The 24,492-nt window shown below is 57.1% G+C and overlaps 1 protein-coding gene across 7 annotated transcripts in view; it reads right to left on the bottom strand.

Annotated features, from left to right (window-relative positions):
* The window catches only part of FRMD8 (FERM domain containing 8), a 46,531-nt gene that overhangs the window by 12,988 nt on the left and 9,051 nt on the right, over nt 1-24,492 (bottom strand). For 2 of the 7 annotated variants that reach the window (XM_070565447.1, XM_070565446.1), the window contains 10 exons: nt 23,886-23,970; nt 22,405-22,572; nt 18,751-18,852; nt 18,388-18,446; nt 18,091-18,257; nt 15,760-15,975; nt 13,510-13,633; nt 12,560-12,703; nt 6,600-6,804; nt 1,979-3,748 (listed from right to left, as the gene is read on the bottom strand). In XM_070565447.1, coding sequence (XP_070421548.1) covers nt 3,630-3,748; nt 6,600-6,804; nt 12,560-12,703; nt 13,510-13,633; nt 15,760-15,975; nt 18,091-18,257; nt 18,388-18,446; nt 18,751-18,852; nt 22,405-22,572; nt 23,886-23,970 — 1,389 coding nt within the window. In that variant the 3' untranslated portion in view covers nt 1,979-3,629. Of the gene's footprint in view, nt 1-1,978; nt 3,749-6,599; nt 6,805-12,559; nt 12,704-13,509; nt 13,634-15,759; nt 15,976-18,090; nt 18,258-18,387; nt 18,447-18,750; nt 18,853-22,404; nt 22,573-23,885; nt 23,971-24,289; nt 24,464-24,492 lie in introns of those variants that run through there. The other 5 variants (XM_070565443.1, XM_070565442.1, XM_070565444.1 and 2 more) reach the window with 4 other exon arrangements.

The raw sequence follows: 24,492 nt of genomic DNA, 5'->3' as shown, positions 1-24,492 counted from the left end.
AAATGTGTAAACTAGGGCCCGACCTCGGGGTGCCCATGGGGGAGGCGGTGGGAAAACACCCCAGTGCGCCTGCGAGGAGGAGACCAGGAAGCCCACTCCGAGGGGACCTTCCAGCAGCCACCCTGCTGGCCGCGCAGAGCCGGGCTCCTCACCAGGATGTGGTTCCCAATTGGGCTCCCTCCTTGTCCCTCTTTGGCCATCTGATGGGTGCCTGGAATTAGGATCTTGGGCTTCAGGCCCTCAGAGAACCAAGAGGCATCCCCAGCACGCAGCCTCTCCCCCTTCCCTCTGCCGAGTTGCTCTACAGGCCACAAGGGGACGTTTCCAGGGGTCAGCTGGTCTCTGCTCAGCTGCACCTGGGGCACATGGCCATGGCCAGCATGCAGGCTGTGCAGTGGAGACTGGGCTCGGCCCAGGAGAATGGGGCTGGGGGCTGACACAGAGACGTGGTCGGGGCAGGTGGCGCCCTCTCCCGGTCTCCTGTGCTGGGATGACTGGGCACAGAGCACGAAGGCCCCCCTGGGGGGAGAGCCCGCTGACGACCTAAACGGTTAGGGAGACACGTCGTGCACTTAGGGCCGTGAAACAACTGGAGAACTAGCAGTGGAGACCGGGCGGTGCTCCTGGGAGGAGGCCGGGGCAGAGTGAGCCACGGAAAAGGTTGGCCCGACAGGAAGCTCCTGGATGGTGCTGGGAGGGGGTCCCCAAGTCAGCCTCATAAGCAGGAAAAGGAAAGGAAATGGATTCTCCCTGGAGCCTCCAGAAGGAATGCAGCCCTGGTGACCCTTTGATCTGAGCCCAGTGGGACTCATTTCTGACCTCTGACCTCCAGAACTGTGAGATAATGGATGCGGGTCGTTTTAAGCCACTAAGCTTGTGGTCACCTGCTACAGTAGCTCTAGGAAACTACCACAGGTGGTGGAGGCAGACGGGGCCTGGATAGGAGGAGCGGCTCTGGGTCTGCCCGGCCCCAGGCTGTGCCCCCTATCCTACCAGAGGGGGTGTCTCTGCCATCGGCAAGCCCTGGCCTCTCAGGTAGCCCCGTTCTTCCTCCCAGCTTTCCAGACACAGGACATTTAGAGACGATAGTAGCTTACACCCAATAGTCTACACCAGACACTAAGGCACCCCAACAACCCTGTGAGGTGGCCCCTATTATTATTCCCATCTTAAAGGTCAAGAAGTGGAGGCTCAAGGTCAGCGCCTCACATAAGTGGCCATGGTCATGGCATCATGCTTTCTCACCAGCAGAGGACCCCACAGGCACCACTCACTGTCACCGATGCCTGAGGAGACAGGCCCTAGTCCCAGGACGGTGCTGCTGTGGGGACACATGGCTTGCTCTTTCTAGCTCCGGAAACATCCACAGTGTGAACTCTAATCCCCAAATGGTGATGTGCTACGTGGCTTTCTGCAGGGCCCACAGCGCTCCGGAGGTCAGGTCTGATGCTGTCCTGTCCCCGTCCTGTGCCCCCACCCCCAACAGGACCTGTGGGAAAGAAACTGCCTCCCGGCCGGGCCCAAGACAAAAAGAGCCCCAGAGAACTGCCCAAACCTCCTGGTTTCTCTGGTCTCTCCCCTGGGGCACTGGCTTCCGGACTGTGCCCTGTGTTCCAGCCCCAGGTGTGAGAAGGAACCTGGACCCACCAGGTCTAACAGGCAGAGGGGGGTGTGGCTGAGGTTAGGGACAGGGATGAAGGTGCCACTGTTGGCTCCTTGTGCCCCTGCCTCCCTACAGAGCTCCTGTTTGTTCCCATTGTGAACTCCAAACCCCTCTTGGGCCTTCGTACCCTGGGAGTCCCTGACCGACCACCAGGACAGGAGAGCTTCACCCGGGTTCTCCATCAACGCTCAGCCGGGCGAGCCCGGAGGGCCGCATCCCTTGATGCAGAGTTAACAGCAACTGCGCAGCCTGTCATCAACTCCCAGGCTGTAATTAACACTCTTGTTACTTCACGTCATAAACCGCACCAAAGTCTGCTGGAAACTGATTTTATTATTAATAAATCACGTGATATAAAAGAATGAGAATATTCAAAGGGCACTTAGTAAAATCCTGCTTTGTCCCAAAGGGCAGGCAGAAAAGGTTAAGGCACAATGGATGCTTAGAAAACAGGAGAAAGAGGCTGAAGAATAAAAACAAGTGATTTGTGTGTACACACAGACACCCCACATACAGGCTGCCATCAGCACATCGGATAAGAATTCACCTGGAATCAAAACAGTGAGTGGGAGGAGAGACCCAGAGGGCTGGGAGTGGACGGGCTGGGCAGCTAGCGATGTCGAGTGACACCAGGAGGGCAGACCAGAGGTCCTCTGGCTGCGACATTCCAAAAGGCCAGGGACACCTATTTATTATGACAAATAACAAAGTCCCTGCTGCTGGAAGACAAGCCCACCTCAAAACATCTGGAGTGTTCAAAAGTCACCAAAGGGAGGAGGAGGTGAGTGGGCTCTGGCATCTGGAGACAAGAGGTTCTCGTTTCCTCTCCCACGGTTCTCCGCTGGGAGCGGGAGACAAAGCAAAGCCCTGTGCTGAGCCAGCGTTTCTTTCGGGGGGGGGAAGCCCCAGGCGCGCCAGTGAGACCCACCACGGAGGAGCCCGCTCCTGGGCCAGCCACGACCCGTGCCACATCAACCTCCTACCTCATCCATGCTCTCATGGTGGGACTGCCCCAGGCATGGGTGGCCCAGGGTCAGGCCAGATGGAAACCACACCGCTGTCTCCGGGGGAAAGCCAGCAGCTGAGACAGCCGGCATTCTCTTGAGTTGCCCCAGAGTTCACAGGCTTCACGGGACCAAAGCAGATGAGAAAAAAACAAAACTAAAACCTGACGCCCAAGGGGGTTTGGGAGCTTCTGGAGGGTGGGTCTGGTGGGCTTGTTGGTCCATAGGACAGCCACCTCCCAGCACAGTGACGTCGCCAAAGGCTAGCAAAAAGGCACCTTCCTTCTGGTCAGTGTCTCCTGCCTGCAGGAGAGGCCTGAGTACGGGCACAGGGGAGCTGGGTCCTGCCTGGCTCCCTCCAGTTCCATCCAGCCAGGGAGGGTTGGGTGGGGGGCCCTGTCTTCTCTGTTCCTGCTGTAGTTCAATCCAGGGAAGCCCCCTGCCCGCCCCCACAGAGCATCGGCCCAGTGTGGCAGCATGGGGTGGAATACCAGCAGAAGGAATGCGGGGATGTTGTCACCCAAGTCCGGGGAAAAGACCAAAGACGCATGTGGGACCTGCAGGTCCTGAGCCCTATTCCTCAGCTACCTGCCATCAGAGCTGCCACCGGGCACTTCAGAGCAGGGGACAATGTCCCTTAAGGGGCACAGTGAGAGGGGCACAAAAGCATGTCCCTGGGTGGGAGGGGGTGGGCGGGGACTGATCAGATGGTCCTGAGACAGCAGTGGGGCCCAGAGTCCAGGGGAACGACAGGCAGGCTGCAGGAGGGGCCCTGCGGAAGGCCCGGCCAGCTCTGCACAGCCCAGGCACCGTCCCGGCCACAGAAGTCGCTTGTCCACGCGCTGAGGAAGCCCTCCTTCCCAACATGAGGGCCACAGGCTGGCCCTGCCCCTCAGGGAGGACAGCGCTGGGCCAGGTCCGGGGGGCTCGCTGTGCCCTCCTCCTGCCCGGCACTGCCGCCCTCAGCCCTGCTCCAGGCTGTCGGCGGGCTGCACCACGGTGTAGCTCCCCTGGCTCGTGGAGAGCTGCCGGCCGAAGAAGGACGTGGTGCGCTTTGGTTTCACCCGCTTGATCTTCTCGCCTATCAGGGAATAAGCAGAACGCGCTGAAGAGAGGGCTTCCCTGGCGAGGGGACCCAAGCCCCTGGGAGCCTGGGTTCCGGCTCCAGTGAGAGGTTCCTTCCGGAACCCGTGCAGACCAAGCTCCCCGCTTCACACCCGCCAACTTTCTGAGCCTCAGTCCCCCGACCCTAACTCCCACCAGTGACGTGGGTGGGCCGTGTGGTGTGGCCAGGCTTCCACATCAGAGGCAAATCGGGGTTTGATGCTAGCCGGTTGTGGCGTCTGAGGATCTTTGCTAAAATCTGTTCAGGAACAGACCAAAGAAACAAAATTCCTCAACCCAGATGACTGACTGAAGATGAGCCTCGGTAAGATCAGGAGAATATTCTTACAAGTTAAAATTTTCAAGCCAGGTGATCAAGGTCAATGTCAACGGTCATGAATCTTGTTGCTAACACATCTGTGATGGGGGGGGGTGATGACGATGGCACTTTACCTCTGTGATCTTCCCCCAAAAAACCCAGAACCTCAGTCTAATCAGGAGAAAAACATCAGACAGATTCCAGTAACGGGGCATCCTATAACCTCCCCCAGCAGGACTCCCCCAGCTGTCAAGGTCATCCAACAAGGAGAGTCTGAGAGACTGTCACAGCCCAGAGGAGCCTTCAAGTCAGGACAACTAAATGTAGTGCGGTGTCCTGGATGGGATTCTGGGACAGAAAAGGACATTAAGTTAAAACTAAGGACTTTAGTTAATAATACTGTATTAACATTGTTCAATATTGTACCAATATTGGTATCAATATTCGTTCATTAATTGTAACAAATCTACTTTTTTTTTTTTACCTATTTATTTATTTATTAGAGACCTGAGCTAACATCTGTGCCCATCTTCCTCTACCTTATATGTGGGATACCTGCCACGGTGTGGCTTGCCAAGCAGTGCATACATCCACATTTGGGATCTGAACTGGTGAATCCTGGGCCTCCAAAGCAGAGCATGAGAGCTTAACCACTGTGCCACATGGCCGGCCCCACAAATCTACTACATTAATGTAAGGTGTTAATTAAAAAAAATCAAGCAACAAAAGAAAAACAGGCAACAAAAATGAATAGTATTTGGGGGCTGGCCCCGTGGCTGAGTTGTTAAGTTCATGCACTCTGCTTTGGCGGCCTGGGGTTCACCAGTTTGGGTCCTGGGCACAGACCTATACACTGCTCATCAAGCCATGCTGTGGTGGCATCCCACACGGAAGAACTAGGAATGACTTACAACTAGGATATACAGCTACGTACTGGGGCTTTGAGGAGGAAAAAAAGGAAGATTGGCAACAGGTATTAGCTCAGAGCCAATCTTCCTCAAAAAAAAAAAAAAAAGAAAGAAAAGAACAGTAATCCATGAAGAAACTAGAAAGGATCAAGGACACAAAAATGGTCCACCTTCACTAGAATTCAACCACCAACTCAAACAAGTTCTCTCTCTCTCTCTCAGGACGTTAAGATCCACAGTGGGTACAGAAGGTGGATGTCATCTTCTCCTCTGCAAGGGGTACAAGTGGGTACACATTTTGACCCAGCAGCCCCATATCTAGGAATTTAACCCGAGGAGACGGTTCAGATTCCAAGTAAGGATTTAGCTACAGGTATGCTGTCTGTAGTAGCTGAGAACCGGAAATCACTATAATGTCCGACAAGAAGGGACTGGGTGTAAACAACCGTGTGCGCCAACCACATTGAGAAAGTCTACAACGGTGCCAACACCAATTCTGTTACAGAAAAGTTATTTTGCTTTTTCTGATTATAAACATGACATGCTTGTGGTAAAAGCCTGAAATGCTACAGAGAAGCACAAAGAGAAAAGGAAAAGTTACAGCAAGCGATCCCCACACTGGGACCCCTCCGTCGCTCCCCCCGCGGAGCAGTCTTGCATGGTGCCAACTTATTACCTGGTTCTTTCTACTCAGTATCATTTTGTCTACATCCACCATTTAAAGGTAGATATTTGTTATTGTGTTAAAAAAAAACAAAACTTTTTTTTTTCTGCTTTATCTTCCGAACGCCCCCCCCCCGCCCCACACACCCGCCATACATAGTTGTATATCTTAGTTGCAGGTCATTCTAGTTGTGGGATGTGGGACGCCGCCTCAACGTGGCCTGATGAGCAGTGCCATGTTCGCACCCAGGATCCGAACCCTGGGCCGCCACAGCGGAGCATGTGAACTTAACCACTCGGCCACAGAGCCGGCCACCCAAAAAAAAGCTTTTTATTTTGCAATAAGTCTAGATTTATGGAAAAGTTGCAAAGGTAATAGAAAGAGTTCCTGCGTATCCTCATGATGTTTGCACCGTGTGTGACAATCAAGTACAGTACATTTGTGCACGCTGAGAAATGAACACAGTACGGTACTATTAACTAAACTACGGACTGGGGTTCACCAGTTCTTCCACAAAGGCCCGCTGGCTGTGCCGGGACCGGATCCGAGAGGCCACATTGCATTTAAGGTATCTTCGCCAGCTGCCCTGATTCCACAGCCGGGGTCCCACTGTTTCTGCACCCACACCTTTGATAACAGACATTGGGAGTTTCTAGTTTTTCCATCTGGACAATGCTGCAGTGAACATCTGTGGACGCAGCAGTGAGAAGGGAGCAAAGGGCTCCTAGCGCCAGGCCTGCAGTCCCGATCACAGAGCTCAGAAGATGTGACACTCAGCCCCCAGCCCGTCTCTCAGCCACGTCCTGCCGGCTGGAGGCTAACACACCGTGTCTGGAGTTGCTCTGTATCTCCCTACCCTCCGGAGCTCCCCCGGGGCATGCGTGTGCGCATGTAGACGTGTGTGCGCACATGTGTATACCACGTAGGGGTCACTCACCCTCCTCCACGTAGTCAATGGTGGAAAGATGCTGGATCCGGCTGCACACCACGCTGCCCTGCCTCCGCAGCTGGGGGCGCTGAGCAGGAGGTGGCAGGGAGCCGGGGGCCGCGGTGGGACCAGACACGCTCTCCTGGGTGGCGGCGGGCTCGGCGGTGTGGTTCAGCTCAATGCAGTACTCAATGAGGCTGCTCATCAGTTCAGCCTGGAGAGGAGAGAGGGGCCAGGGGAGGCCTGGAGGGTGGGCCACGGCCCACGCCCACTTCCTGTACCCCTGCAGAGCCAGATGAACCTCTGGTGGGGAAGGCAGATGAGGAAACAAACACGTTTATACAAGGGAGGTGGCAGGTGCTCTGTGGGCCAGGGGCAAGGGAAACGGCCCATCTGGGTGGCTTCAGAGGTCAGTCCTGGTGGAGGAGTAGGGGTCCCAGGTCTAGGGGGTGGGGTGGGAAAGAAAGAGCATTCTAGTCAGAAGGCACAGCCCAGAAGGCTGACCGCAGTGGGCTGGAGTGGTCAGGCCAGGCAGGGAAAGAAGCACGGCTGCTACAGGGAGGACAAGGAAGGGAGGAAGAAGGTCCGGGCAGGGCTTCCTGGGCTGAAGGAACCGCATGTGTGTTGGTCGAGAGAAGAACCTGCAAGCCCACAAAGAGGGTGGTGGTGAGGTCACGGGGGGTAGGGGGAGGTAGGGGTGGCTCCCTCTGCAAGCATTCTTCCAAAGTGATGCCTTCTCAACAAATTTTAAGCGTGATGCATGTTGACAAAAAAGGTGAAGTGATCAGATATCAGTGGGCACAGTCTGGGCACCATCTGACCGGGACGCCAGGGGCTGACAGATTCACAGAGAGCTGTCAGTGGGTGGCGTCCCTTAGTCAGGCAACACATATTTATCGACTGCCCACCTGTGCCAGCTGCTGCTGTAGGCAATGGGATGCAGTGGGGCCCGAGGCGGACAGAATGCCTGCCAAGAAGAGAACCCACGGCGGGGAGTGGGGTCAGAGGCTCAGGAGGTGGCCCCAGGGCAATGGGGGGATGGCCCCTGAGCGATGGAGATGGCAAGGGAGATGTGGCAGGTGTTTGCCCACCCACACTGCAGCCCGAGGCCTCTCTGAAGCAACACAACGCCCCTGGGGAGGGGGAGATGCACAGGGAACTGTGCCCAGCCCAGAAGGAAGAGCCAGCATCCGGTCTCCACACCGCCCCCTTTCCTCACTGGGGGAGCTCCACCAAGCTGGGAGGGGGCTGATGAGCAGGCGGGCAGCCAGGGGGTGAGGGTCCTGAGCTGTGAGCACCAGAGGGAAGCCCTCTAAATTCCTCTAACGCCGTGTGATGCTTTTGAGGTTCAGGGAGCTTGCAGTTAAAACTTAGCTGCATTCAACAAAACTAAATATCCACTCAAGGGGCCGAACCCCGGCGGAGCGGTTAAGTTCACGCACTCCACTTCAGCAGCCCAGGCTTTTGCCAGTTTGGATCCTGGGCGCAGACCTAGCACCACTCATCAGGCTGTGCTGAGGTGGCATCCCACACAGCAGAGCCAGAAGGACCTACAGCTAGAATACACAACTATGTGCTGGCGAGAAGGGAATGGGATTTGGAGAGAAGGGGAAAAAAAATCCATTCACGATAAAACTCAGCAACCAGAAGAGAAGGGAACTTCCCCAACCTGATGAAGGGCGTCTACAAAACCCCCCAGCTAAGACTACACTTATTTAGAGCAAGACTAAACGCCGTCTGCTCGAGGGCAGGAGCAAGTCAAGGGCATCCGCTCGCACCAGGCAACACTGTACTGTACCGGAGGGCTAAGCGACTGCTGGCAGGCCAGGCGAACGAGAGGCACACGGACCAGAAGTCCGAGGACAGCTGTCCCCAGACTGCATAACTGTCTACTGAGCAAACCCCAAAGAATCTGCAAAAAGCTCCTAGAGCTAGTGCGTGAGTTTAACAAGGGAGCAGGATATAAGGGTCACAAAACCAACTGTATTTCTATAGACCACAACGAACAACCGGACACTGAAATTAAAAGCAGTGCCACCTATGGTAGCAGCAAAAAGAGAAGGAAGGAAAAAAAAAGAAAAATACTTAGGGACAAATGTAATAAAAGATGAACAAGATTTGTATGCTGAAAACTATAAAATATTAGTGAAAGAAATCAAAGACAGGGGCCGGCCTGGTGGCGCAGTGGTTAAGTTCACATGTTCCGCTTTGGCGGCCCGGGGTTCACCAGTTTGGATCCCGGGTGTGGACATGGCACCGCTTGGCAAGCCATGCTGTGGTAGGTATCTCACATATAAAGTAGAGGAAGATGGGCACAGATGTTAGCTCAGGGCCAGTCTTCCTCAGCAAAAAGAGGAGGATTGGCAGCAGATGTTAGTTCAGGGCTAATCTTCCTAAAAAAGATATATATATATATATATACACACATACATATATACATATAAATCAAAGACAAACAAATGGAGGTATACAAGTAAGTGGACTAGAAGTCTTAAAAACATCTCTTCAAAAGACAGCGTTAAGAAAAGAAAAAGTCAATTCCGAGCCTAAAAGAAAACATTTGCAAAACACGTACCTGATAAAGGACTGGTATGCAGACCATAGAATGAACCCTCAGAACTCAGTAAGAAAACAAATAAGCCAGTAAAAAATGGACAAATGATTTGAACAGACATTCCATCAAAGAAGATATATGGGTAGCAAATAAGCACGTGGAAAAAAGATCAAAATCAGTAATCATTAGGAAAATGCAAAGTAAAACCACAATGAGGGCCAGCCCGGTGGCGTAGTGGTTAAGTTCACGTGCTCCGCTTCGGCGGCCTGGGGTTCGCCAGTTGGGATCCTGGGCGTGGACCCAGCATAGCTCATCAAGCCATGCTGAGGCAGCGTCCCACACAGCACAACCTGAAAGCCCTACAGCTAGGGTATACAACTATGTGCTGGGGCTTTGGGGAGAAAAAAAAGAGGAAGATTGGCAACAGATGTTAGCTCAGGGCCAATCTTCCTCACCAAAAAGGATACCTTTAACTAACTAGCTAACTAACTAAATAAATAAAACAAACCACAATGACATATCACGACTGTACGATTATCAGAATGGCAAACAGACAGCAACGGACAATACCAAGTGCTGAGCAAGGACACAGAGCAACCGGAACTCTCAGACCTGGCTGGTGGGAATGCAAAATGGTAAAAAAGCCACTGTGGAAAACAGCTTGGTAGTGTCTAATAAAGCCGATCATACAATCCAGCAGTCCCACACCTAGGTATTTACACAAGAGAAATGAACGCATATGGCCACACAAAAGCCAGTACATGAGTGTTTACAGCAGCTTTATTCTCAAAAGCCCCAAACTGGAAACAACCCAAACATCCTTCAGTGAGTGAAGAGCTAACCTGTGGTACACCCACACAACGGAAGACCCTTCCAGAGTAAAAAGGAATGAACTGACGATACAACACGCGACTCAGACAACTCTCAAGAGCCTGAAGCTTAGTGGAAGAAGCCAGTCTCAAAAGGCTGCACACAGAATATACACTGCAGGGTTGGACCACAATGTGTTTCTCTGTCACCAGTGATGGACATTTGTGTTGTTTCCAATTCTTTGGTTATTACAAATGAAGCTGCTATGAAAATTTGAGCACAAGTCTTGGTGTGGACATATGTCTTCGTTTCTCTTGGGTAAATATGTAGGAGTTGTATGATAAGTGTATTTATATGACATCCTGGAGAAAGCAAAACTTTAGAGATAGCTAAGAGGAGGTGTCAAATAGGTGAAGAGATGAGTCTGAAATCAGAAGAGAGATGTAGGGACCGGTCCCGTGGCCGAGTGGTTAAGTTCACACGCTCCGCTTTGGCGGCCCAGGGTTTCACTAGTTCAGATCCTGGGTGCGGACATGGCACCGCTTATCAGACCATGCTGAGGCGGCGTCCCACACAGCACAACCAGAGGCATTCACAGCTAGAATATACAACTATGTACCGGGGGCTTTGGGGAGAAGAAGAAAAAAAAAGATTGGCAACAGTTGTTAGCTCAGGTGCCAATCTTTAAAAAAAAAAAAAAGAAAGAAATATGTACAAGACAAGAAAAGACAATCCCAAAGAAAAATTGCCCAAAAACTTCAACAAACAGGATATCCAGATGGCAAATAAATACACAAAAGGTACTCAACCTCATTAGCTGGGGGGAAATGCCGACTAAAACTATACAGACGTTTGAAGGCTGGTGGAAATAATGCCAATGAAAAAGGGCAAAGGATGTGGGCAGACATTTCACCTCTGGGAAGATACATGGATAGCACATAAGCCGCTCCACCCCTTGACTGCGGTGGTGGTGGTTACGAGGGTGTGTAAACATGTCAAAACTCACTTTTAAAATGGGTACATTTTCTGGTAAATTATACCTCAGTGAAATTGACTAAAAAATAAAGGAAAGAAACATAAGGAGCTATCGCTACTCACTCACCAGCGTGGCTAAAATGGAAGATGCTAGCAAACCAACTGGTGGAGAGGATATGTAGCCACGAGCACTCATTTGCTGCTGGTGCGTGCAAACGGCGAGGGCTTCGGGAACCCGTGTCTACTAAAGCTGAGCAAGCGCCTGCCCGTGCCCCGGCCATTCCGCCCCTGGGTGTGCACCCACACGTGCGCACAGAGGAGCTGCAAAGCAACGGTCAGAGCAGCGCTGTTTGCAACAGTCCCAAACTGCAAAGCCGAGTGCCCTTCAGCAATAGGATGGAAGAGTGACGCCTGGCAAATTCAGGCGCTGGAACACCAGAGAGCGTGGTGCGAGATGGAACCGCTGCTGCCAGCGGCAAGGATGGAGCTCAAGAAGTGGACGCCGAGTGGGGGAAACCAGACAGCAAGGCCATGCGGTGGGGACCCACCGCTCTAAGGTTCAAGCATGCACAGGGTGACTCTTGGGGGGCAGGACTGGGAGGGGGCTTGAGGGGTCTCCTGGGGTCCTGGTTCTATTTGTTAATCTAAAAGCTGTTACATGGGTTTGTTTGGGGAAAATTTGTTGAGCTATGCATTTAGGATGTGGGAACTTTTCTGTACATGTAATTCAATAAACATTTACTTAGAAAAGAGGCCCAGACTAGTGATATCAAAGTTATGAAGTCATCAGCATAAAGGTGAGGAGAGCTGAGTATTCAAAGTCGTGAGAGGGAAAAGCTCATGGACGCAGGGCAGGGAGACTCCCTCGAGAGAGGCCCGGGAAAGAGGGCCAGCAAGGGAAATTGGGGAGAGGCCTGGAGGTTGGAGGGGCCGCCACAGGGCACGGGAGGGGCGTTTCCAGGAGCGTGTGGTCAGGCTGAGTTGGGACGGAGGGCGCTGGGCATTGGGGCTTGGAGCTCGGGGAGTGCAGGGGTGGAGGCTGGCTGCGAAGGGGCGAGGTGTAGAGAGAGCAGAGAGAAGTGTGGCTGTGGGGGGCCTAGAGACCCGAGATGGTGGCAGGAGGGGACGTGTGCTTTGGGAGATGGGAGTCTCTGGAGCGTGTCTATGAGCTGAGAGAGGAGAGGAGCCAGGAACTGTCCTGCAAGGGCCGGGTCGGAGGGAGGCCTGGCCTGACCAGGGCGGGAGGAGAAGGGGCGGGGTGGAGGCTGCAGCGGGATCAGGTGCTGGACCAAGGGAGGGGGGACAAAGGCACGTTAACCCTTCCATGCCTGCTCCTCCTCTGAGAGCACGGATCACAGGGGCCTGGAGGACGGGCAGCCAGTCCGGGCTGCCCGCACAGCACCAGGAGCCCACCACGAGCAGCTCTCTGACTGCGGCTGCCACCGCCCTGATGTGGTGTCTCCAGACCAGGCCTTCCCGACTCGCCAGGGTGGCTCCTGGTCAGCAGAGGTCAGCTGCCCTGGTCAGCAGCCCTCTCACCTCCTTGCCAGCCAGCCTGGAGCCTCCATCGGTCTGGGACCCTCTGAGCCCAGCCTCCCCGACCCCTGGCGTGGGCCACACCCACCACTACCTGCTTGGAGTAGATCTTCAGGAGCTTGTTGACCGGCGTGCCTTCATTGTCCCCGTCGAACTCCAGCCACAGGGCGGACTCCTCCTCCTCAGGGGAGGTGTGGTCCCATGACAGCTCCTGGAAGTGCAGGCCCAGCAGGACGTGCTGGCCAGCGGGAGATGCAGAGTTTGGACTCCCTGGGCAGAGGCCTGATCCCCAATCCCATCTCGCTCGGTTGCCACCAGGAGGAGACACCTGGCTAGGCTATTTACCTCTAAGTTTGTGTGTGAGTTTCTCTATCCAAAGGGGGCTGTGGTCCAGGGAGGCCGAGAACCCCTAACCCACAGCACTTCTCGTCAGCGGGTCAAGCCCCTGACCGCTGGGCCGGTCACATGGGGTAAGAAGCAGGTGGGGAGAAGAGCTTTTCCGTGAGATCAGTTGGGCAGCATCTCACCAGGAGGCTCAGCTGGGCCCGGGATGTTGGGGCACAGATGCCCAGGAGGGGTTGAGGTCCCTCTTTGGGGACAACCAGAAGTCATCCAGAAGTTTTCTGCTGGTCTAGGAGGGACTCCTGCCCAGATGCAGGAGGCTGCCCCACAGGGTGGGCTGCTGACATCAACCTCTACAGGGGCAGCCCAGAGACAGCCCAGAAGGGCTCCCAGTCGTGGGGCTTTTCTGGAAAACCACCAGCTAGTCTCCACCAGGCCCTGCCAGATTCCCTCCACTCAGAGGCGCTAATCCTAGCTGCGGCCTCCCCCTACCCTGGCCATCCCCCTGCCTAGCACACTGGGCAGAGAAGCTGGTCCAGAGCAGTCCCAGGGAAGCCCCCAGGATGACAGTGGCCACCCACGCTGCCCTGCCCCCAGGCCAACCAGAGGCCCAGGGGAACCCGGAAGGCCTGCGTAAGGACCCCACTCCCTTCCTCTCCACTGAGGTCCCCCCAGGTCCCACCCTGGAGGAGCCGGAGGTACCTTCTCCCTGCTGTCGATGACATGCACGCCCTCCAGACTGATGGCTACGGCCACTGGCTTTCGCCCGCCCCGGTGTAAAAAGCTCTGGGCTGGCTTGTCAACTTCACCATGGAAGAAGGCACACCTGGGGAGAGGAGGTGGCGTCAGCCCGTGCCCTCCAGCGAGTGCTCCGGCCAGGCCCTGTCCCAGGCAGCTGAGAGGCTGAAGCTGTTCGGGTGACTGAGGTTAAACAGAAACCCATCCCAGACGAGGAAGAAACTGAGTGGGGACGAGAGAGAGGCTTCGTGGAGGTGGTGGCATCTGAGCTTGTCGTGCAGGACAAGAGCGTTTCAACAGGTGGGAGGGGGAATGGGGTGGCACAGAGAAGGGCAGGCGCCACAGGCAGAGGGAAGAGCATGAATGGGGTGTCGGACAGAGCAAGTTACATGCAGGGACCGCCAGGAGCCCAAGGACTCGGGGCTCCAGGGGTTGGGGCTGAGGCTTCTGGAGGTGGCCAGGCCACATCAGGGCTGGGAGAGCCCCGCTGCCCACTGCCCGCCAGGCCAAGACCCTTCAGCAGCGAGAGGGTCAAGGCTGCCCCTGCTTGGGGCCCAAGAGGGCGTGGGGGCTGCCCAAGGAAGCAGCTCCAGGGCTCAATACTGAGACGGCGAAAGGGATGCAGTGGCCTTAGGACGCCAACCCACTGAGCTGCCACCCTCTCCCTCCTGCCCCATCATGTCCTCTCCCACTCCTGCGGCTGCCCTGGCCTCTCCCGGCTTGCACTTGGCTAAGCCAGAGGCCTTGTGAAAGCCCAGCAGTGACTGCCTGCCCCTGCGCAGCGTGACAGGCCTGGAGACCAGCGCCTGCGACCTCAATTCCCGAGAGCAGCCCCACTCCTGTCCCTGCGCCTGGACTTCTACAGGCTCCATGATGGCTGGGACTGGATTCCTGTGTCCCCAAGGAAACTGATGGAACCAGAAGAGCAGTCACTGGCCCATCCTCATCTCAATTTATCCCTCTTGACTGGATCGTCCCTATAGCACGGGCACCTTCTGCCCAACGGAAAGCAAACACCTTTGTCCCCACCACATCCACAACTGCTCCTCCACCTTGACTCCCTCTCCCCACGCAGCTCCTCGAAAGAGTGGGTTGCACTCACTGTCTCAGTCCTTTTCTCGCTCTCCTCCACCCACGGCCACCTTCACAGTGCTGGAGCCAAGGTCAACCATCAGCCACACACGACATGTTGAGCTTGACCTCGAGCACAGCATGGGACGCTGGGTCATTCCTCCTCAACATCTCCCTTCGCTTGGCTGACACAGACCCTCCCGCCTTGCTCTGGGGTCCTTCTCCCGCCTGGTCCACACTCGCCTCCTTGGCCATCTCCTGGGGCTCCCGGTTTCAAACTCCATCCACGTGCTGAAGACACCAATTACCGCCCGACTCTGGACCCAGAAACCCAAATGCGCACTCGGAATCACCACCCAGGTATATGGCGAGTACCCCAAAATCAACACATCCAAAACCAAGCCCCCGACCTTCCCTGCCAGCTCCACCCGGCGTGGTCTCATCTCAGCTGATGACAACGCCATCCTCCAGCTGCTCGGGCCAGAAGCCTGGAGTCCTCCCTGCCCCTCTCATTCACCTCTTCCACTGCACATCCATCCAGCAAATTCTGCTGACTCTGCCCCCAGCGTCTCCGGAATCTGACCACGTCTCACCTCCTATGTCATCACCACCTGGCCTGAGCCACACTGCCCCTTTGGAGTATTGTCACACCATCCTCACTGGTCACCAGGCTGCTGCCCCCACCCACCTGTCTCCCTCTCCCCTACAACGATGGCTTTACCAGACAGGGATTACAGTCTCTTTGCTCACTGAGGTGTCACCAGCACCTACAGTGCAGGCACATAGTAGGTACACAAGGGCTGTGGGCTGGACGCTGACTGCGTGAATGAGAGAGCTGGCTGCGGGGAAGGTCAGCAGGTCCAATGACCAAGTGACTGGGGCAGATGAAGGAGAGGACCTGCCCGGGGTGTCCTGGCCTGTGACAGGAGGAAGCAGAGGACAAGTGTCCAGCTTGGGACCCGTGGGGCCTGAGGTGCTGACATTACGACACACCTCGTGACAGAGCTCAGCTGGGGCAGAGTTGGGCTCACTGGCTGCCTGTCCTAGCAAAGGCCAAGAGAGACTGCTGGGCTGTCAGGGGAAAGGGATGGAGGAGACCCAGGGCTGTGGCTGCCATGACGACGACACGAGGGAGCGGCTCACCCGTAGAAGGGCAGCTCGTGGCACTTGAGGAGGTAGGCACGGTAGTGGGTGCTCAGGGAGGCCTCGTGCTCGCCGACTACTTCCTGCACCCTGCGGTAGGCATTCAGCAGGCCCTGCTCGCCTGTCCCAGCCTTGGTCCCCCGGCCCCGGAGCGCAGCGAAGAGCCCGTGGCCCCGCTTACAGAGGTGGGCAGGGAGGAAGGAGTCCAGCTTCTCCCTGTGGAGGAAGGAAGATGGGCGCTCAGCATGAGAGGCCCCAAGGTTGGGAGCTGGCCAGAGCCACCGAGGTCCTGGGGGTGCGGCCACGCTCACAGGGGAGGGGAGGGGAGGTGAAGTGTGGACATGGCCCGCCAGGGACCCCACTGCCCACGTTCCCAGCGGCATGCTTGGCTGATGAGAGGCCTGAAGGAAACGTCGGGAGACAGAGATAAGAGTGGAAACCAGGCCCAGCCCGGGACCAGACTGGCAGGAGGGCTTCAGAGCAACGTCTGTGTCACTGAGTCGGGAAGGTTTGGTTTCTGAACCAGTGGAATTTCACAACCAAAAACTGGGACAAGTGAGCTAGAGCTATGCATGTTTTGTTCTGCCAAATAAAGATGTAAAGAAAACACAACCTCCACGCCATCAGCACAGGTTCATGAAAGCAAGGGCATCTTCCACCCCCCACACACAAACTAGGAAAGCACCTTGGTGGAACCGCAGTTTCCCCATCGCGGGCAGCGCAGTGATCCTGCGGGCCGAGCACTGGCTGTTCCAGGTGAACTGCAGTTGGACACTCAGTCTTTGCACAGTGAGCACCCTCTCTGAGCCTCAGTTTCCCCATGTATAAAATAAGGACACTAATCCCAACTCATGTGGAAGGGCTGGCATGTGCCTGGCCATGCACCTGGCATCAAACAAGTTGAGGTTGTCATTTTCACTGAAGAGAGGAGGGGTCCCTGCTGGGCTTCTGGAGGACCAAACACTGCATGTCATGGGGAAGGGCAACGGCCCAGCGGGAAGGCTGACACGAGGAAGGAACCTGTGCTAGCCTGGAGGGGAGCAACTGTAGAGTGGCATGAGGTCGGGTGTCCAGAGGCTGCCCATCCCCCTTAGGGCTACTGTTGGCATTTTCATCATTTGTCCCCCTACATCCCTTCTCCCAGCAACAGCTCTCACTTCTCATTTGGAAATCCAGCCTTCCCCACTTTGAGCTCATGGCGGGCCCCAAGGGAGGAGCTTGGCCTCAGCCAATCAGGGCCCTGGTCACTGTGTCTCCTTTGGGTGGACCTGGGACCCAGCCATCCAGTCATCAAAGTGAGTCTGAGGGCTCTGGTCATATAAGGAAAGAGGCCTCTCCTTGCCAATGTGCAACTGCTGCGGCCACCTGGCCACTGCGAGGCAAGAGCCTACCTGAGTACAACCTAGTCCACAGAGGACACACCGGTGGGTGAGGAGAGCAAGGACAGGGGTCCGGAGGCCCTGCACCTCAACCACCCCGGACCTGTCCATTACTCGAGTTGACAAGGTCCCTCAATCCAAACAGTTGGACCTGGTTTGCTGTCACCTGCAATAGGAAGAGACATGCCCATCACGAGGGCCAGCATCCCCAAGGCCACCTGTCTCAAGCAGGCTCAGCTGAGAGCCCTCAGGCTCCACTGGGCCAGGGGCAGTCCCCACTGGGCCCCAGCGGTTAGTCACCAGGCACAGGGCCCTGTCTCTGCACGTCCTCTCCCCTGGGGTCTAGAAAAAGGCTGGGCTGAAAGTTCATTTTCTTTGGAATTATATCTAAACCTCAGGGTCATCGTCTACAGAGGTGAGAGCCCAGCCTGGTCTGTTTCTGGGGCAGACTGAATCCTCGTGACCCAGAGCCCTGCCAATTCACACAGCAAAGAGCCCGGTTTCTCTTTCTTGAGGGAGGGGCCGGAAGCGCAGAGCCGGGATGCTGGAGTGTCTAGAGAATGAGCGTCATTCTGGAGTCTGGGACTAAGCTGCACTGTCACCGGTGACTGGGGGTGAGGATTTGGTCAGTCCCCAGCTATGACCCCAAAAGAACAAGCCCAACTCCCTTCTGACCTCAGACGGAGGCTGGGCTCCACCCTCACGCACATCCGGGGCTCCTCTCACAGATGTCACTTCACCAAGTTTTCTGCTGCCCAGGCCCTCAGCCCACAGCAGATGAGGAAAAGGAGGCTCAGAGAGGCAGAATGACTCACCCAAGGTCACACAGTGTCCACCAGCCCTGAGGCTGAGGCCTCTGGACTCCAGGACCTTGCAAGACCACTTGTAAGCAGCATTCCGGGGCAACTCTCCCCCTCACTGTGCCCCTGCGTCAGCTCACACTGGCCCTCACCTCAGGGTGCAGGCAGCGGGCAGGCCAGGCTGGTAGGGCCCGAGCTGCACACGGCACACCAGGGCGCCCAGGGCCTCGCAGTCCTCGAGGTCACACGGGTACCGAGCAGCCAGCACATTGCCCTTGGCCTCCTCATAGAGCAGCCGAAGGACGTCCTCGTCGTGGATCTGCGGGCCGGGGTGGCAGGGAAGGCCGCTCAGCTGGGCCGCAGCACCAGTGTCCAGGGGTCTGGGGACAAGGGGAGGCTGGACACAGGGCCCCAGACTGGGCGGGACTGCCTGGGGCTCGCCACCTCACCTGGAGCTCCCGCCGCCTTGGGAAAAACACGTTCCTTCGGAACTGCAGGGCAGGCTCATCTGGGGAGAGAGGCTGGGATCGCTGCCTGGCCGCCTCGCTCAGCCAGCCAGCCCTCTCCCGACTGGCCCAGTCCCCAGTCCCCACCCCTCACCCACCACGACTGAGAAAGCCCGAGGGCTGTCCAGAGAGGGGGCTGCGCGGCTTGTCTCCATGTGCTCGCTGTCCCCCCGGCCCTCCCTCTCCCGGGTTCCCCTCAGGGATCCCTCGCTCCCCTGCCAGGAGCGGCTGACTGAGCCTGGGGGACAGCTCCTCCCTGGGCCCAGGGGACCCCCGAGACAGGCACACGCAGGCGGCAGCACTGACCCATGGCCACGTCGTCGTCCGGGGCGTCGGTGAAGCGCAGCAGCAGTTCTGGCCACTGGCGGCCCAGCTTGTAGGGCTGGTGCTTGGGCTTCAGCTGCACCTCTGCAGGGAGGGAGGGCAAGCGGCCCATGCGGCCTCTGACCAGCGCCACTGCCGCCCACCAATGACGACAGCGGCAGCCACGGCCAATGCTAACTGAGCAGGCACTAAGCGTCCAAAACCATTTCAGGTGGTTTTCGTGCATTTGCCCTGCAACAATCCTATCCTCATTTCACCCATAGGAAAAAATGAGGCTCAGAGAGATCAAGCTGCTTGTCCAAAGTTACACAGCAAGTGAGAGGGGTCAGACTCCAGGCACAGCCAGCCTCTGACTGTTCCTTATAGCGCCCAGGGTGGGCTGGAGCTGAGAGGCTGTGGCAGACAGGTGCTGGGGGGACCGTGGTGCCATTAGGAAGCAGAGCCCGAAGCTGGTAACTGAGAGCCAAAGCCCGAGGGGCTGCTCTCTCCTGCTCCTGCTGGAGCCTGGGCCTCCCCATCGCCAGCCCCAACGCCCACCCAGCATCTCCCCTGGGAGCTCTAGCTGACCCTCCATCCTGCAAGCTCCTTGCCTCCATGGCCCACAGGCAGCATGCCATCCAGCGCCCGCTTCATTGCCTTCTCTCACTCCGTCTCCTACTCTGCTCCTGCCACTCGCACCTTCGTCAATTGCTTGAACATTCCCAGCTTGTTTGTGCATGGAGCCTTTGCACTTGCTGTTCCTCGTGCCTCAGACACCCTTCCCTCAGATCCTCACATGGCTGGCTGTCATGGGTGTCAGTTCAAACGTCACCTTCCCTGGACCCTTAACTAAGGCAGCCTCTCCTCATCACCTGTCACACCAATCGCACCCTCATGTGATTGCCTTTACAGCATTTATCACTAGCTGACATTGCCTCACCATCCAGGAGCAGCTCTGTCCTGTTCACTGCTGTGCCCCTGACCTGTCGCGACCCTTACCATGGATCCGCAGAACGACTGAATGTACCCCTCAACTCCGGGCTGTCAGCCAGCCCCAGGACTCAAGTCCCCAGGCCAGGAATGACAACTGTTTTCATCTCACACACCAGCGCCCACGGTTGGTCTGAGAGGTCGGAGGCCATTTCCAAGTCCATCTGGTGATGAATGAGGATGGCTGCCGGAGCGGGGGAGGAAGCGCAGGAGGGGGAAGGGCCATATGCATGCCATGTACCAGCTACCACTGCCTTCTGACCCTTCTTTCCCCTTTACCCCTTCCGTCCTCCCATCAGAGGGCCAGACACCTTGTCCCGCCAGCCTGATGCCAAGGGTCCTGGCCTCTGCTCTTTGGGTTTCCATCTGGACCCTAATCTTAACCCAAAACGGCAGCCACAGCCTCCACATTGGCCGCCCTCCCTGCCTACAGCCTCTTCCATCCAACCCCATGTTCAGTTTCTTCACACTCCTTTCTTCTCCCGTCACTTCTCTGATCCTGATTTCCCAGCGGCCCTCATTTCCAACCTACATCCTTGGCCACAGCCATGTGTCGCCACCCCTGCCTCACCACTCGCCAGGAGGGGAACGTGCCATTTGCAGGCTCTTTCCATCTGGATGTTCACAGGACACCAGAGCTAGGAGGGCATCCACTTTACAGGTGGGAAACTGAAGCCCAAAGACAGTGCCCGCTCGCGGCCACCAGAAGGAGCGGCTAAACCAGGACCAGAGTTCCACCTGCCCAGCCTCCTGCACACGCTCTGACCTGGGAGGTCCCTGAGCACAGGGATCCCTTCAGTCCTGTTCCATGTTTATCCCCAGCGTCCAGATCGCTGCCCAGCATGAGGGGGGCTCTGCACACACTTGTGAGATGAACCAGGTAACTGACTAGTGGGGACCCCTGACACCCTGTGGGGGAGGTGGATGCGGGACAAGGGTGCCCATCCTTCCGCCTACGGCCCAGCCCTGACCAGCCTTAAACCCTGAGCCCCAGCAGCTCAGAGGACTCCCATTATCAGAAGTGTGTGGTCCCACACACATCCAGATGGGGCCTTCCTGCCTGGAGGCTGTCACCCAAACAAGACTGGCAGTCCCTGGAGCCGTGTTCCATGCAGAGTGACAATGGCATTGAGAAGGTCAAACCCTCCCAAACATCAGCTTGAAGGGCGGCTCCAGCGATGGCACCCCCTCCCTGCCTCACAGCCCTGGGGCATCTGTCACTGGTGCACCCACTCTGGGGGGGTGAGGGGCAAGCGTTCTGAGGGTCCAAATCAAAGCTGAAGTGGCCTTTCAGCCTTTCTGAACCCAGCCTGGGAACAAAGTGGGCACTGACTGGAGGGGGTGGGGCCCCAGGGTGACCCAGCAAGCCACACAGGCAGTCCATTCACCTTCTCCTGAGGGGGGAGCAGGAATGTGAGGAGGAGGGAGTGGGGGCAGAGGAAGTGGGAGGAGGCCGCAGACTGCCTGCTGGAGGGACCAGGAGCCTGAGGCAGCACACGGGACACCACCCCCAGCTTTCCAAAGACACAGGCCAAAGGGGCCACGGCCCCAAGCAACGGCCGAGAGGGTGAAGGAGGGGCAGCTGAGCTTGGGGGAGCGGCCGGAGGAGACTGGTCAGCAGGAAGAGGGTGGGCGAGAGCAGCAGCTGGGCAGGAAGCTCCAACTGGCCAGTGGGGGTGGGGGACAGGCGCTCCCTCTCCCACCAAGCCAGCTGGTATCCTCCTCCCAGGGGGGAGCACAAGCCCCAGGGGCCCTGGGAGAGGACAGAACCACTAGGGGCCCCAGGCACCCGTCGTCCTCTTCTTGCCCCTGTTCCTCTGTAAGGCAGGAAAACATCTAAGCTCCGAAAACATGTTTGGTCTTGGCACCAACTGGAGCATCCTCTCCCCGGCCCCCTTCCTGTCCAAGTAGCAGGCTAGAAACCCTATTCAGAGGCCTCAGGGAGCTCCCACCCTCCGCCTCCCCCAGGCCTGAAAGTCTGGAGAACCATGGCCCCGACTCCCACCCCATCCCCGCCTTGGGATCTCAGCCCAAAAGGCAGGACACAGTGGTCCCTGGGCCAGAAACCAGAGAAGTCGGGTTCCCACGTGTCCTGCTCTCCCTACCCTCAGGAAAAGCCTCCTCCTCAGGGGTGGCTGCTTCCTGGGTCTGGTCCCCTCTTCCTCCCTGTCCCCAAAGAGCAGGATGCAGTTCAAAGAGGCCCGCTGGGGGGCCAGCCAGCTTCCCTTCTGACCTCGGTCCTGCCGCTCACTGGTCCCACCACTCTGAACCTCAGCCTCTTCATCTACAAGACAAGGCTGAGCCGCGGGCATCAGGTGAAAGTCTGCTCTCCAAAGGCCAGCTCAGGTTGTGGCACAGACCATGTGCTCAGTGAACACAGACCCCTTCCCTCCCTGCCCCCCAGTCCTGCTCCTCCTGATGACGCACCTGGGTCCAGGACCACTGAGCCTGAGGGGCAGGCTTGGGCCTCCTCTGCCACCAGCAGAAAGAAGGGGCAGAGGAGCCGGGCATTGTCTCAGGGCTCTGGGTCCTGAAAGTGGTGCACGGCTCCAGGACACACACAAATCCCATCTTCTCCTGATGCAGAGCGGCCAGAGGTTCTGGAAGCTGCCCCCTCCCTGCCCAGTGGTCAGCGCCTTTCCAACCCTCCCACCTGCCAAGCCTTACCCAGCAGAGGGGAGACAAGCCAGAGCGCGAAGGCCTCCAGGGCGATGTCCGGGAGCTGCAGGACCTCACGGACAGCACGGTGCAGCTCGTGGGCACTGAGCGAGGGCAGGTTCTCCACGGCCAGGGGCACCACCGTGTCATCCGCCAGGTACACCAGCACGTCAGCTGCTGCAATGGAGGCAGGCGGGGTCAGCTGGGCCCACCGCCCAGGCACAAGCCTACTAACAGGCACCTTCCACCCTCCACCGGGGCTGGAGCCCCCACCCTACACCCCTTGGGGTGACCAAGGCTACAACTCCAGAGGGAGAGTCCTGGTGTCCCCAAAGGACCCTGTGAAGAGTGCAGTCTGTTAGGACTTACTCAAGACCCTCAAACCACGCAGAAACCCAGCAACTCTGGCCCCACCCTAACCCCTACCAGCCTGGGACCGGGGAGAGCTAGTGACCCACTGTCCTTAGCCAAGTCGCTGCCTCTCTCTGGCCCAGGCTAAGATGGAACCAGGATTCCTAGAGTCCTCTCAGGGCAAAGCAAGTTCCAGGCCTCAGCTTCCTGAGGACTTTTCAAGGCTCAGGACTCAGTACCATGGCCTTTCAGGACAGTCTTAAACCGGCCAGGAGAAGTACAATCCAAAATGCTGAGCGATCCCTTGTGACCGCCTGTGGGATTCCTATTTGGAGCCCAGAGGCAAAGGGAGACCCTTGGAAGAGCAGCCAGATTCAATCCCCTGGAACTGTGGGTGCCGTGAAAGGGCACTGAGCTGGGAGGCCAGGACGCTCGGGTTCCGATCCTGGCCTGGCCTCCCGCTTGTTGGCTGACTTCGGCAAGTCAGTATGTCAATTGCCTCATCTGTAGATTATCACTAAGACTCCTCCCCTCAAAGAATGGCTGTGAACCAAATGAGGAGAAGCCTGTGAAAGGCAACGGTGGGGTTTATCACTAACACAAGTGAGGGCGCTTTTCAGATGTCCAGTCTGTTCTGCTCTCACAGCTACTTTCTTGAGAGATCACAAAATAATCTCCAGGAGGCTGAGATTCAGACCCACTTTTCAAGTAGGGAAAACTGAGGCATGGAAGGCTCCAGTACCCTGTGACTTAACCTGCCTAGGGCCCAATTTCCTTCCCATAAGATGAAGATAATAATCCTTGCTTTCAAAAGGCTGTTTGTGAGAAAGTAAACAAAGAAAGGGAGTGTGTCACTTTTCATTCATGAGATTCTATCTGAATTTCAGCTACGTGAGACACGCTCATTTTACAAAGGAGGACAGAGAGATTCAAGAAGAGTCCCCAACTTGGTCAGCGCCTAATGACAAAACCTAGGTCCTCTGAATGACTTCTGTCACTTTTTCACGCTTCAACATACCTTACTTGTTAATGAATACAGAAAATTCTTTTCGGTGAAAGAGATGACAAGCCAGGGCCACTTCCCCAGGGCTGGGGCCCCAGGAGAGTATGGCGAGGAGGAGATGGGGACAAGGACCCACCTCGGGCTCCCACGGAGGACACACTGCTTCGATGGGACCGCTCAGCGGGGCCAGGTTGCCCGGCATTGCCTTCCGTGCCGTCCATCTGCAGAGGGAGAGAAAGAGCAGTGACTTGGGGTCTGGGGATGCGAGGTTGGGGAGCCCCTCAGCTCTCACTCAGGGAGGGAGGGGTCCTAGACTGATCTGCGAAGGTGAACCACGGTGCCCGGGGGCACTAGTGTGCAGACTAGGGAGGTGGGGGTGGGAGTGGGGGTGACAGCCGACTAGAGGTCAGGGCTGACAGGAGGGGTCAGGGCCGCGGTGGTCAGGAGCGGGGTCGGAGCTCGGCTTGCCGGGATGCAGGCAGGGCAGGGCGCACCCCCGGCCGGGGCGGGAGCCCGGGCAGGGCACCATCGCGCTCTCACCTCGCAGAGACGCAGAGCCCGCTGCCTCAGCCCGGGCTTCTGCCCTGACTGCGACCCCTCACTCCCGCCCCGCCGCCCCCTGGCTCCCGCCCGGACTCCAGCTCCCGGGGCTGCGACGCGGAAGCTGGGGCGGAGGAAGCGCTGCGCGCACGGCCCCGCCTCCCCGGCCCGCGGGAACCAATCGGAGCGCGGCGCCGCCGCGC

This window comes from Equus przewalskii, chromosome 11 (genome assembly GCF_037783145.1).
Source record: "Equus przewalskii isolate Varuska chromosome 11, EquPr2, whole genome shotgun sequence".
In the NCBI taxonomy this organism is placed as follows: Eukaryota; Metazoa; Chordata; class Mammalia; order Perissodactyla; family Equidae; genus Equus; species Equus przewalskii.
Note: the sequence above shows the minus strand (reverse complement) of the source record. Positions and strands in the feature narration are given on the sequence as shown.